This window comes from Scylla paramamosain, chromosome 33 (genome assembly GCF_035594125.1).
Source record: "Scylla paramamosain isolate STU-SP2022 chromosome 33, ASM3559412v1, whole genome shotgun sequence".
In the NCBI taxonomy this organism is placed as follows: Eukaryota; Metazoa; Arthropoda; class Malacostraca; order Decapoda; family Portunidae; genus Scylla; species Scylla paramamosain.
In genome coordinates, this window is record NC_087183.1 from 8447092 (window position 1) to 8461415 (window position 14324).

At 44.0% G+C, this 14324-nt stretch overlaps 1 protein-coding gene across 1 annotated transcript; it reads right to left on the reverse strand.

The window, feature by feature from the left end:
- Positions 1 to 640: 640 nt before the first annotated feature.
- Positions 641 to 6301, reverse strand: LOC135089451 (T-cell acute lymphocytic leukemia protein 1-like). Its single transcript, XM_063985029.1, has 3 exons — positions 5149 to 6301; positions 2491 to 2657; positions 641 to 777 (listed from the first exon to the last, which is right to left on the reverse strand). Exons 1-3 carry the CDS (start codon positions 5739 to 5741, stop codon positions 641 to 643), a joined length of 897 nt encoding a protein of 298 aa, XP_063841099.1. The 5' UTR covers positions 5742 to 6301.
- Positions 6302 to 14324: the final 8023 nt, after the last annotated feature.

A 14324-nucleotide genomic window follows, 5' to 3' on the forward strand; every position in this document is an offset into this window, starting at 1 on the left:
GTGTGTGTGTGTGTGTATGACGGGAAATGGTTGCTGTGTGTGTGTGTGTGTGTGTGTGTGTGTGTGTGTGTGTGTGTGTGTGTAAGTGAGAGCGGGAGGGGAATAGACAGACAGATAAAACGGGAGGGAGGAGCAGGAGAAGCAGGGGAGGAGGAGGAGGAGGAGGAGAGGAGGAGGAGGAGGAGGAGGAGGAGGAGGAGGAGGAAGATGAGAAGGAGGAGGAAAGATGATGATGATGATGATGATGACGGTGGTAGTGGTGGTGGTGGTGGGTGGTGGTCGTGTATAGTAAGGATGATGATGATGATGATGATGAACAAAACAACACACACACACACACACACACACACACACACACACACACACACACACACACACACACACACACACACACACACACACACACAAATACATAAACAAAACAATAATAACAACGACCACAACGTTGATCGCTAACTCATACTGATACTGCACACTTAGTTCAATTCACTACTACTACTACTACTACTACTACTACTACTACTACTACTACTACTACTACTACTACTACAACTACTACTACTTCCTAACAACACTGAATCTGAACCTGAACACACAGACAAAAAAATATATGAATAAAGAAGATAAATAAATCGAGATGTCAATAAAGCAAAGAGTGTCCTGCCCACCCACTCTGTTTCTTGAGGGAGGCGAGGCAGAAGGTACAGACGGGGCGCCGCTCCCCCGTGCCGGTGTAGTTGTACTGGGAGTGGCGCAAACACGGCTGTTCCACGGGACCTGAAAGAGAGAGAGAGAGAGAGAGAGAGAGAGAGAGAGAGAGAGAGAGAGAGAGAGAGAGAGAGAGAGAGAGAGAGAGAGAGTAGATAATCAGCTATTTCCTTTTCATTTTTTCTCACCTGTACTCTCTCTCTCTCTCTCTCTCTCTCTCTCTCTCTCTCTCTCTCTCTCTCTCTCTCTCTCTCTCTCTCTCTCTCTGATACACTTTCCCCTCCTTTCTCCTCCTCATTTCCTTTCTCATTTTTAACGTTTTCTCCAATTCCATCATCATCCGCTCTTTACTACACCCTGTTCTCTCTCTCTCTCTCTCTCTCTCTCTCTCTCTCTCTCTCTCTCTCTCTCTCTCTCTCTCTCTCTCTCTCTCTCTCTCTCTCTCTCTCTCTCTCATTTCCTCTTTCTCTACCCTTCCGTTACTCCCGCCTCTTTCTCTCCCTCTAGTATCATTGTTTCTTCCCCTCCTTCCCCTCCCGTATCCTTTTCCTCCTCCCCTCGTGTTACCTGTCTCCCTCCTCCCTCTCCCTCTCCCTTCCTCTCTCATATGCCTTTCCTTTACCTGTTTATATATAGTGACTTTTTTTTTTTATCTCTATCTCTGTCTTATAAGCTTTCCTACTTTGCTTTCTTTCTTTCTCTCAGTCTCTCTTGCCTTCCTTCTCTCCGTCTTTAGCTTTTCTTCCTTCTGTATTATTTCTCGTTAGTCTTCTAGTATTTGTCTTTCTGTTTCTCTTTTCCTTTCTTCCTTCCTTCTTTCTCTTCTTCCCTCTACACTATCTCTTCATCATTCTGCTATCGCCATTGTTATTCTTAAGTTTCTAACTATCCATCTTCCCTCTTCTTATTCTCTTCCATCCCTCACTTCCCCTCTGATCTTCCTCTTCCTTCATACCTATTCTCCTCTTCCTCCTTCTCCCTCCGTATCCCAAAACCACCCTTCTCATAATCTCTCTTCCCTTTACACCTCTCGCTTCTCTACACTCTTCTTCCTCTCATCCTTCTGCCCTTAGCTCCCTCCTTTATTTATCCTCTTCCCTACATATCCTTTCTTTTGGGTTTACAATCGTCATAGGTGTAGATCACAAGGGTGTCCGACAGAGGTGTCTCAGTGGCAGGGGGTATAGCGAGGGTGGTGTGAACGAAGACCTATGGGTTAGTAATCTGAATAGGACTAAGTATCATAGGAATGTGGAAATACATAAGCAGGCAGGGAATTCCAGAGTTTACCAGAAAAAGGATGAATGATTGAGAATACTGGTTAACTCTTGTATCAGAGAGGTGGACAGAATAAGGGTGAAAAAAAGAAAGTCTTGTGCAGCAAGGCCACGGAAGGAGGGGAGGCATGCAGTTAGCAAGATCAGAAGAGCAGTTAGTATGAAAATGGCGGTAGAAGACAGTAAGAGATGCAACACAACGGCGATGAGAGGCTGAAGACAGTCAGTTAGAGAGAGAGAGAGAGAGAGAGAGAGAGAGAGAGAGAGAGAGAGAGAGAGAGAGAGAGAGAGAGAGAGAGAGAGAGAGAGAGAGAGATGGGGGGTGGGGGGTGGCTGAAGACAGTTAAAGGAGAGGAGTTGACAAGACGAAACACTGGATTCACACCACCCTCTACTATAACCAACAAATCTTTCCTAGTACGCATATTTCCTCTACCTTTGTTCTGTTCTCTCACCTACACGCCTATTCTCCCCTGCTCACACACCTGCTGACACTTGTTCTCACCTGCCAGGAGCTGCGTGCCCAGGTGGCTGATGTAGGAGGAGGCGAGGCGGAGGGTTTCGATCTTGGAGAGCTTGCGGTCGGCTGGCTCGGTGGGAATAAGGGTCCGAAGGGTACTGAAGGCACTGTTCACGCTGGGAAGACACGATCCGGTGTTCAGTGTGGGGCCTCTGAGCATGGGGGAGACATATTGGAGGGGCTGGAGGCTGTGAGTGTGGCGCGGGAGGGAGGGGAGGAGAATGGGAGGAGCTGATGGGGCTGTGCTTGAAAAAGTTGGGGCTATTGAGTGTGGTGGGGGAGGGAGGGGGAGAATGGGAGAATGGGAGGGAAAAAATGGGAGTTTATCTGCAGGTATTGGGAGTAATGAGTGTGCAGGGGAAATGTGGGGAGAATAGGAAGAGATATGTGGGGAGAATGGGAAGGGATATGTGTTGGTAGGGAAGGGAAACGAAGAAGGGGGAGGGTATCTATCTGGAGAGCTGGAGGTAGTGTGATGGGGGAAGGAGGAATGGGAGAAATGGGAGGAACTAAAGGGCCATGTGTGTTGGAAAAAAGAAGCAGAAAAAAAAGGAGAAAAGGAAAGAAATATTGCTAGGGAAGGAAGAAGGAAATGAAGGAGCTGATGGGATAGTGTTGAGAGGGAACGGCATTTGGACAAACTAGATGAGGAAACAATGGGAAGAATCGAAGGGGAACGTTGAGAGGGAAAGAAATGAGAGGGTATTCAGAGAGGCTGGGAGCACTGAGTGGCGGGGAAAGGAAGGGAGGAATAGGAGAAATTGATGGGGTATGTATGTTGGAAAGGGAGAGAGAGAGAGAGAGAGAGAGAGAGAGAGAGAGAGAGAGAGAGAGAGAGAGAGAGAGAGAGAGAGAGAGAGAGAGAGAGAGAGACTGTAGGTATTGCGCGTGAGGAAGGAAAGAGAGGAGAGGGAAGGGAGAGAAAGGGAGGGAGGGTGGTGCAAGGAAGGGAAGGAAGGGGAGGAAAAAAAGCGTAGGAGGAAGAGACGCTGGAACGGGTGGAGAAATTCTGAAGGGAGGGAGGAGAGAGATAAGCGTACGTGGAGATACTGGAGAGAGAGAGAGAAAAAAAAAAAAAAAGAGAAGAAAAGGTGGAGGAGAATAGAAAGGGTAAGGGAAGGACACTGGAGGGAAGGAAAGCGGAGAGAGAGAGAGAGAGAGAGAGAGAGAGAGAGAGAGAGAGAGAGAGACTAGGATATATTTCAGTAAGAGTGGAAACAAGATTACGCAGGGAGTGAAAGTTTAAGGACGCGAGAGAGAGAGAGAGAGAGAGAGAGAGAGAGAGAGAGAGAGAGAGAGAGAGAGAGAGAGAGAGAGAGAGAGACTGAGGAGTGAGAGAGTGAGAGTGAGAGGGACTGAGTGAGGGGGGAAGTGAGCGATAGGAGATTTCCTTTATGTTTGGCAATACTGTTTAAGATTTCACGTTGGACACACTAGAGGAACTGTTGTGCTGAAACTGTTTGTCTGATGTACTGGGACTGAGGGAGGAGCTGACACTACTACTGACGAAGAGAGGAGAGGAGGAGGAAGAGGAGGAAGAAGAGGAAGAGGAGGAGGAAGAAGAGGTTAAGTTTAGTTAGGATTGGTTAGGTTAAGTTAGGTTAGGAGGAAGAGAAAGGAAACGAGGAGGAAGAAGAGGAAGAGGGGGAGGAAGAAGTTAAGTAGGTTATGCTAGGAGGAGGAGGAGGAAGAAGAAGAAGAAGAAGAAGAAGAAGAAGAAGAAGAAGAAGAAAAAAAAATGAACATGAAAGAACAATAACAAACAGAAAGAAACACAAACGAAGAGCAAACAGCAGCAAATCTGTTGCCCCTTACGAGGCTGTCTGTGCCAAGCTACACTGTCTAATCTGGAGGAAGAAATGTAGGAGGATGAAGGAGTGAAGGTGAATGACTGAGGGAAGGAAGGAAGGAGGGAAAGAATAAGAAAAGACGAAGGGAGAGAGAAGAGAGGAAGGAAAGAGGAATAATAACAATGACAATGATGGAATAAGAGAAGTTAAGGAAGAGGAAGAGAAGAAAGGAAGGAGAGAAGGAAAGGAGGAAAGAAGAAATGAAGGAGGGACTGAGTAGGAAAGAAGGATAAACTAGAAACGAGAGAGGAAATGAAGGAAAGATGTGAAGGAGAAAATAACACTGATAATCAAGAAAGGAGATAAAGAAAAAAAATAAATAAACTAGGAACGAAAGGAGGGAAATGAAGGAAGGGAATGAAAGAGGGAAGAAAAGAGAACGAAAGAGAAAGAAAAAAAAGAAATGAACGATAGGGTTAAGGAAGGAGAAAGAGAGAGAGAGAGAGAGAGAGAGAGAGAGAGGAGATGAGAGAGAGAGAGAGAGAGAGAGAGAGAGAGAGAGAGAGAGAGAGAAAATGGAGCAACAAACACTGATAAAAGAAGGAGAAGAAGAAGTAAGAGTAACAGCGTAAAGTAAGAGGAGGGAGAGTGAGAGGAAGGAAGGGGAGTGAGAGGGGGAAAGGGAAGGAGACTATAAAGGAAGAATAATACAGAAGGAAGGGGAGGAAGGAAGAAGGGAGAAGAGGAAGGAAGAGAGAAAGAAGAGAAAGAAAAAGATGAAGGAAACGAAGAAAGAAAGGGAAGAGAAGCCAGCACACATGAACCCCCCCCTCGCACTCTCCCACATCCTCACCTGTGCGTCCTGTCCCTCTCCCTGGCGTTGGCGTGGCACCGCTGCTTGCCTCCCAGCTGGCCCAGGGAGTCACTGGTGTAGGGCGCGGCTCCTGAGGGAGGCGGGCACGTGGGGGAGGAAACGGCGACCTGCGAGGGGCTGTAGAGGGCCGAGAGTGGCGCTGGCGGGGAGGAGGTGACTGGCGGAGAGGTGAAGGCAGGGTAGCAGGAGGAGGAGGACATCTCAGAGGTTGACGTGGGTGGCGGCGAGGTGGTGGCTGGCAGAGTCCTGGGCGGCGGGGCGTGGCTGGTGTACCCCGCAGCCTCCCCGTCCTCCTCCTGCTTGATGCCTTCAGAGGACCCCAGCCGCAGCACCTCCCCGCCGCCCTCCAGCACGTCTAGCGAGGTCAGCATCGTCAGGGTCTTGGTGGAGGTCATGGCGGTGTCCGAGGCGCTGGTTTTGGAGGGGAGGATGGCTTCCCCGCGGCGCCTCTTGTGCGGGGAGCTTTGTGGACTTCTAGTCGTGGGCGGGGAGGCGTGGGAGCCGCGTGGGGCGTGTGGTGGAGTGGTGGCGCCCCTGGAAGTGTGGTGAGAGGCGTGGCTCCTCTTCCCCATGGCGTGGTCTGTGTGGCACACACCCTCCCTCCCGCACGTCACTCACACACGTGCATGTAATCACGCCGCAGTTCGCTCAGCCGCACGCACATCAATCCCAAGAAGTCCGGCCTGATTAAATCACACACACACACGCACACGCACAGTAACGCACACCCGATGTACACTCAACGATAAGTAATGTTCCCCGAGACGCGTGTGCAATGTTCTGAGGCTCGCCGCGACCCGTCCGACCTCTGCGTGACCCGAAGTGACACTGAGGGCTCGAGTGTCACCAAGACCTCGAGCCAGTGCCGCGCTAGTTGCCGCGCGTCACCACAGGACTCCCGCAAGGTGGCAGACGTGGCCCTCGCTGTTTTTTCCTCTCAGATTTTTATTTTCCTTCTTGTTTTGATTCTTCGTCTCGCTCTGAATATTTTTTACCTTCGCGTTTTGTAGTCTTCCTTCTTATTTTAAAGTGTTTTCTTTCTTTTAGAAGCTTTCTCTCCTGTCGTTCTATCTTGTTCTCCTTTCAGATTTTGATTTTTCTTCCCTCTCGATTTGAAGGTTTTTCCTCTAATTTCCAACTTTTCTTTCGTTTTGATTTTTTTTTTTTTTTTTTTTGCATTTTCACATTTTTTTTTTCTTTTTCATCCTTAAGCTTCCCCTCTCGTTTTGAAACATTTTCCACTTTCATTTAATAAAAGCTCTTTCGTCTTTTTTTTTATTCTCTCTCTCTCTCTCTCTCTCTCTCTCTCTCTCTCTCTCTCTCTCTCTCTCTCTCTCTCTCTCTCTCTCTCTCTCTGACTTTTTCCCTCTCGTTTTGTAGTCAGTGATATGGAAATTTAAGCTCCCGGATGTATGTATGCGTGTGTGTGTGTGTGTATGTGTGTGTGTGTGTGTGTGTGTGTGTGTGTGTGTGTGTGTGTGTGTGTGTGTGTGTGTGTGTGTGTGTGTGTGTGTGTGAGTGAATGAGGTTGTAGTGTAGAGGAAAATATGTAAATGAGCCTAAGTAAAAAAGAAAAAAAAGTGTGTAGTGAGGATGAAGTGTTTACTTAGAAAAGTGAGGCGATGTGTTGGGCGACTCATCTCCATATTGTCCCCGTCTGTCTGTCTGTCTGTCTGTCCATCTGTCCGTCTGTCCGTCTGTCCGTCTGTCTGTCTGTCTGTCTGTCCGTCTGTCTGTCTGTCCGTCTGTCCGTCTGTCTGTCTGTCCGTCTGTCTGTTTGGATCCTGTATCTTTATTTGGTGGTTAGTATATATTTATTGGCTTGTCTGTCTGTCTGTTTGTCTGTCTGTCTGTCTGTCTGTCTGTTTCGCTGTCTGTCTGTCTTTCTCTCAGTATAATAATGATGAGAATGATGGTAATACTACTACTACTACTACTACTACTACTACTACTACTAATAATAATAATAATAATAATAATAATAATAATAATAATAATAATAATAATAATCATAATAACAAGGATGATGATGATTATGACGATGATGATGATGATAGTAATATTTATAATGATAATAAGAATAAGAAGAAGAAAAGAAAGGAAAAACAAAAAACAAAACATCAGCAACGAAAAGAAAACAAGAAGAAGAAGAAGAAGAAAAACCAAGCACAAGAATAAGAACAAGAATAACAAGAAAAAACAGTAAAACACACACACACACACACACACACACACTTCTTTTAAGAGCAGCAACAGTAGTAAGTGGAAGCATTAGATTAGTAGTAATGTGGCAGTAGCACCAGTAGCAGCAGCACCAGTAGTAGTAGCAGCAGTAGTAGTAGCAGCAGCAGCAGCATCGTCAGCAGTAGCAGCAGCGTCAGCACCCAATCACGTGGAGGCAAGACACAACGCTACACACCAGGATGTCCCTGTCGCCTAAAAAAGAAGCGCCTCAACCCGTTACCCCCTTCCCCCCATGACCCTACCCAGCTCTTTCCCCTTCCCCCAGGCCCCCGCTCCTCTCACTTTAACGGGGCTGGCGAGGGGACGGGCGGGAGGAAAGAGGGGGAGAGAATGGAGGGAAGCAAGGGCCACAACCACCTGTTCCTGTATTTATAACGTGCTCTCAGATTGAGGTCACTAATGGCATTCGTGTTTGCGTTTCGGGATGACGAAGTGAGGTGTTTGAATTTGTGTGTTCGTTATTCTAGTTGGCGAATTTAGGTTCAGTGTTTTTTTTTTTTTTATTGTCCTTAGTCATGTTTTTATTTATTTATTTATTTATTTATTATTATTATTTTATAATATTTATTTATTTTCTTTTATATATAGTTTGTTAGCTTTCAATGTAAATTCTTGTATGGTTTGTTTATTTATCTATTTATCTTTTTTTTTTTTCGTTACTTCATGTTGAAACAAATTAGAACGTGTCTTTTTTTTTTCGTTTGCTTAAGCTATAAATGTTTCCATAGTTCATTTATTTATTTATTTATTTATTTATTTATTTACTAGTTATCATTTATTTATTTTTCGTTAATTTTCGTTGCTAACTTAGAGCGCGTCATATTTGCGTGTTTCTCGTATTTTTTTCCTTAATCGATTTTTTATTTTTAAGTTCTCTCTAGTTTAAAACGAAGTAGAATCAAATTGAGCGATTAATTTAACTGTAAACTTATACACAAATCACAGAAACACTTCCGTCTTCGTAGCGTTATGGGACTTGCAGTTTGATAATTAATTACAGAGACAAAGAACTGTACAAAAATGTCCCTGAAATGCTCTAAAAGCCTCATAAGACTCAGGAATCTGTGTTCGTGTTCTGCAGCGCCTCGGCGTTCCCTCAGATTACTCTCAGCCACAGCGATGATCAGCCGGGCTCTCTTGCATGTTTTTCCCATTGGTGATGCAGAATTCTTTTTAAACCATCACTCTATCACTGGGATTACGAAAAACATCCCTTTAAACCTGTAATGATCACCACTAAAGCCTGTCAGAAGCGGTGCAGATAAGACCCCTAAACGTTCAGCCTTTCCCTGCCCCTGCGATACGTGACAATTCTCGACACTTAAAACAACGTATGAAATCTTTATAAATGTCCATAAGAAAGAAAGGGATTATAAGAATAGACTTTGCAATATCTAGCCAGTATAAAGATTAGAAGTGGCTGCAGAACAAGTACAAATGCCTCAGAGTGATTAGTGATTGAGGAGAGATGTATCAAAGAGCAGTGAAAGGGTTAAGACTACGACTCTTCAGCATAATGCACCGCGCCGCCATCTTGGTCCCGTCAGTCACACCTCCCTCGGCGCAGCAATCTCAGCATGAATAAGAGAGCAGTCTATAATCACATCCTCGTCAGTGGCGCTCGTTCTCTTCATGCGAGCTGAGACTAAATAGAAAACACAAGCCATGAAAGTTTGGATTCTGTTTATTTATTCTTCATTAAGTGTCGTCACTGCGCACCGCGATGCGTGTCTGTCACCGGCTGTTCATGCCTCGCGAAGGTGAACACCCGACTAACTATATGCGAACGGGTTTTCTTTCTTTTAGTGTATTTGAATTAATTTGCATGTATATTGCGAACGGTGTCGTATTTTGCGCCAAGGATGCTTTTATAACAGCACAAACATCTATCTACATGAAAGTGAGCCTTTGTTAACGATGAAATCCATTCCCGTTTATCATTCAAGTTATTTTTTAGTACGTACATTCCTTTAACCATTTTTTATCTACTTTGTTTTTTCTTACACATATATACTCACAAAAAAAAAAAAAAAGTAATTTTTCTTATATTTCTTATTTAGGAAAGTACTGCGTAAACTTCGCAGTATCTATCTATTTATTTCACACAAGTAAATTACTAGAGCGTAATTTTTCTCATCACTTCATTTCTCACAGTCTCCTCCCAAAAAAAACGATCACTACATAACCTTTATAGCAGATATACGTGAAATGACTTAAATATTACAAACCAAATGCCTTTTTTCCCTCCTTAGCGCTCACCGCTATTCTGTCCACCTCACTAATGCAAGAGTTAACCAGTATCCGCACTTCTTCCTCCACTTCACCGGGAAACTCTTGAATTGCCTTCCCGTTTCTGTTGCTCCTCCTGCCCGTGACATGAACTGCTGCCAGAGAGGAAGATTAAGACACCTCAGGAAAGAAATTAGCCAACTCTCAGTCTTCCTGTCTTTTTTTTTTATTTATTTTTTTATTTTTTTGTGGGAGAGAATAACAATGTGAACGGGTTTTTAATTGATTATTCGTTTTTTTCTTTCTTTATTTATTTATCTACCAGCTTTTTTTAATTACTATTTTTTGGGGGAGTCACGACAATGTTGAAGGGCTTTTAACTAATTTAATTTGACTAGTTAATTTCTTATATTTGTTCATTTACTTTTTTTTATTCTATTTATTTATTTCCTATAAGCCGGTCTCCGTGGCTCATTAAAAAAATAAAATGGATATCTAGTAAACACATTTCTTTAATATATTTGCCTGACATATCACGGTTCCTTCAAAATATATACATTGAGGGAACACAGCAAACATGACTATAAATCCGAACGCAACAAAAATAATCCCTTTAATTAAACTTGAGTATTTTATAATTAAGATACAAACACATATGCGCGCCAAATTTAATACGAATCCGAAATAATAATAATAATAATAATAATACTGTCACCCTCTAAATAACACGTAACGCCTCCCCCTAACTTATCACAGAATATTTAAAGGAAACTCATTGGTGACAGACATTTCAGGAAGAGAACTGTGCCCTTATTGGATGAGAGATTCTGAGGGAAGCACCTGCAGCCAATGACGTCACGAAGCTCCTCTGACGTCACCGCATCTGTGACCACCCAGCGGGGAGTCTGTTATCTCCTTTTTTTCTTTCTTTTTCTTTCTTTTTTTTTCTTTTTTCAACTCTTTGCCTCCCATCCCCGCATAATCCCGGGTGTTATATATATTTATTGCTCCCAGCTGTAGTGGAGTGAGGGGGAGAGAGGGAGGGAGGGAAAGAGAGAGAGAGAGGGAGAAGAAGGGAGAGACGGAGGGGAGGAAGGGAAGGGGGAGAGAGAGGAGAGGGAGGGATAATATGGCGGCTTGAAGGAAAGTAAACATGAGAAGAATTTATCTCTAGCATAAAGTAGGAGAGAGAGAGAGAGAGAGAGAGAGAGAGAGAGAGAGAGAGAGAGAGAGAGAGAGAGAGAGACATTAACCAAAACCAAAATACCACACATGAAATACAGAAACACACACACACACACACACACACACACACACACACACACACACACGCACGCACGCACGCACGCACACACACACACAAGTAGGAGAGAGAGAGAGAGAGAGAGAGAGAGAGAGAGAGAGAGAGAGAGAGAGAGAGAAAACACTCCTAAAACGTCACGGGAGAGAAAGTGAGTCACAAAAAGCGTGATGATGACGAAGATAGCCTTAGAGAGAGAGAGAGAGAGAGAGAGAGAGAGAGAGAGAGAGAGAGAGAGGGGGGGGGGGGACAGAGATTAGCTAAAGAGATTCACCAAGATGGAAGGAAACTGGTTCTGCTCTGACTGTGTTTACGTCACGAAGATGAGACACGACACAGCTGACTGACTGACTGACTGACTGCCTCACTAACTGGCTGGCTCACTGACTGGCTGACTGACTGGCTGGCTGGCTGGCTGACTAGTTGGCTGGCTGACTGACTGACTGGCTGGCTGGCTGACTGACTGACTGACTGACTGGCTGGCTGGTTGTTCCTCTGACTGTTGACAATGTTAAGTTGAATGGTTTCTTGACTGGCTTGCTGGCTGACTGACTGACTGGTGCTCCGACTGTTGAGAATGTCGAGGTTCTCTTGGTCACTGAGTGGCTGACCGACTAGAGCCACAAGTGTTGCCAGAGGTACGATGAGTGTTATAATTGATGTGTTGATTGGGGATGAAAGACAATTGGATGAAAGATACGAAAAGAATGAGAAAAAAAGGATCGAGCAGTAGATCAAGATAAATATTGTATGAATATTAATAAATAACATACAATAATAAGTTTATCGTGTATCGTGGTTAATTAAAGACGGATTGATGAAATATGCGAAAAGAAAAAAAAGTAACAAAGGAATGATACGCGAGAAAAATAACTTGAAAAAAAAAGATAGTAACAAACGAACGATGGATTAAGAGAAATAAGAAACGATTAATTGAAATAAATGTTTAATAAATGATAGAAAATGAAAAATATAAGGAATTCACGATAACATCACAAAAAAAATAACCAATAAAAAATGGACAGAAGGAAAAACATCAAGGATAAATATTCACAAACAAAGGGATGAAGTACATATTGAGGTGAGCGAAGAATTATGAGAGACGCGTCAGAGTACAGTAATGACAGTCTGCTGCCGAGTACACCACACGCGATGAGGGCGCCTGCTTATTGGATTGTGCGTGTGTGTGTGTGTGTGTGTGTGTGTGTGTGTGTGTGTGTGTGTGTGTGTGTTCTATTACTGATATGACTACCAGCACCACCACTACTAGTACTCTACTGTTACTACTACTACTACTACTACTACTACTACTACCTATCTATTCTATAACTACTACTACTACTACCACTACTACTACTACTGCTGCTAGAACGTAAGAAGAGGAATCTGCAAGAAGTTATCAGGCCTACACGTGGCAGTCCCTGTATAAAGCATGCCTGACTATTTCCACCTATCTACTACTACTACTACTACTACTACTACTAGCGCTTCTTCCTCGTTGTACTCTTTTTCTAAGTGACGGTTCCTGTTAGTATGGAGTGACTGCGAAAGTATGTCTAAATTTTTTGTTTGTGAACTTTCTGTAACTTTATCCTGCTCTTATTTTTCATCTTTATTATCTCATTAGCTGTTCATTTATCTATGTATTTATATATTTATCTGCTTGTGCACATACTTACCTCTTTATTTTGTGTATTGATTTATTATTTCTATTTATCCACTTTTTTCAACTACTCGCTAATTCCCTTATTCATCTCGTTATTCATTTTTAGTAGAAACTCTGCTAACCTCTCTAGACAAACAGTCCAGAAAGCAGCCACAGAACACTCAATACAATGGAAGCGAGAGTGGCACCTTCAATACTGGGCAGACTGCTACTCGGCGTGGTGTGTGCAGGGCGGGGAGTCAGTCAGGGGGCATAGGGGACGTGCAGGTATATGGCAGGGGCACTAGTGACGTCATGGCAGTGCTGGGTTGTGGTGTCCTTGCCATGAAGCTCAGGGTGACGCGGCCTTGACCGTGGGAAGGGCGGTGGAAGGGCGGTGAGGGGGCTGAGAGTATTGTGACTGGCGCGGTGTTGTCACTGGTTACCCTCACCTGCGTCACTGGTGTCCGCGTGTGTTTGGTAAGTGGTGGATGGGGTTGCATTAGTAGTGGTGGTGCTGGTAGTCTTAGTAGTAGTAGTAGTGGTGGTGTTGTGGTGGTGGTAGTAGTTGTAGTAGTAGTGGTGGTGGTGGTGGTGGTAGTTGTAGTAGTAGTGGTGGTGGTGGTGGTGGTGGTAGGAGTAGTAGTAGTAGTGGTGGTGGTGGTGGTGGTAGTAGTAGTAGTAGTAGTAGTAGTAGTAGTAGTAGTAGTAGTAGTAGTAGCAGTAGTAGTAGCTCCAGTATCAAAGGACTATTGTTGTTGTTGTTGTTGTTGTTGTTGTTGTTGTTGTTGTTGTTGTGTGTGTGTGTGTGTGTGAGGAGCACTTTAAAAATATAAAGTCAATTTTCTAAAAACCGAAAAAAAAAAGAAAAAAAATAGAAGAGACGAGTGTGACAGCGCCTGGGAAGTGTTGAGGGAGAGGGGGCACAGACACGACCCACGGCGCGGCACACTGTCTGGGCTTCACTTCCCTTCACGTTTGTTAGAATTTGTGTGGACAGATCAACCAGCGCGAGACTTGATCAGATACGACGCAGTAGTTAGCCAGCATCTTTTGTCTTTCATCTTTCATTATTAAAATTACGAACACTATTAATGTGAGTGTGTGTGTGTGTGTGTGTGTGTGTGTGTGTGTGTGTGTGTGTGTGTGTGTGTGTGTGTGTGTGTGTGTGTGTGTGTGTGTGAGCTTTTTATAACACAGAAACTAACTTAGACTTCCCTCTTAACATTTTTATTACAGAATCTATGTAGTTAATTTATTCATCTATTTATTTGATCCATTTCAACAGTGATTACCTTAGTGACCGGTCTAATTACTATGAATGAAAACGAAAAAAAAAAAAATCAGTGTTACTTGTATTGTACTCTATATTTATGGCATGGAGATATTCAGAGAGAGAGAGAGAGAGAGAGAGAGAGAGAGAGAGAGAGAGAGAGAGAGAGAGAGAGAAAGAGAGAGGAAATAAATCTCTCACTTTCCCTCCGCCATAGGAGCCGTAACGTGAGCCTCTGGGAGCCACAAGGGCACATCCTGCTGGCTCTCTTCCCACGATAAGGAAAAGTAATGATTAAAACAACACACTGGAGGCGATTACTGAGAGGTGGTGGTGGTGGTGGTGGTGGTGATGGTGAGGAAGATGGGTAATGAGGACGATGATGAACACTATGCTGAAAAATCTTAATAATAGTAATAGTAAGATAGTTGTAGTAGTAGCAGTAGTAGTAGTAGTAGTAGTAG

What these genes read in the sequence shown, in the direction of transcription:
- LOC135089451 (XM_063985029.1), bottom strand. Translation starts at nt 5,741, where the DNA reads ATGGGGAAGAGGAGCCACGCCTCTCACCACACTTCCAGGGGCGCCACC. An exon ending in GAGAGGGACAGGACGCACAG is followed by an intron (nt 2,658 to 5,148) that starts GTGAGGATGTGG and finishes CCCCATGCTCAG; the next exon opens with AGGCCCCACACTGAACACCG. An exon ending in GGGCACGCAGCTCCTGGCAG is followed by an intron (nt 778 to 2,490) that starts GTGAGAACAAGT and finishes TCTCTCTTTCAG; the next exon opens with GTCCCGTGGAACAGCCGTGT.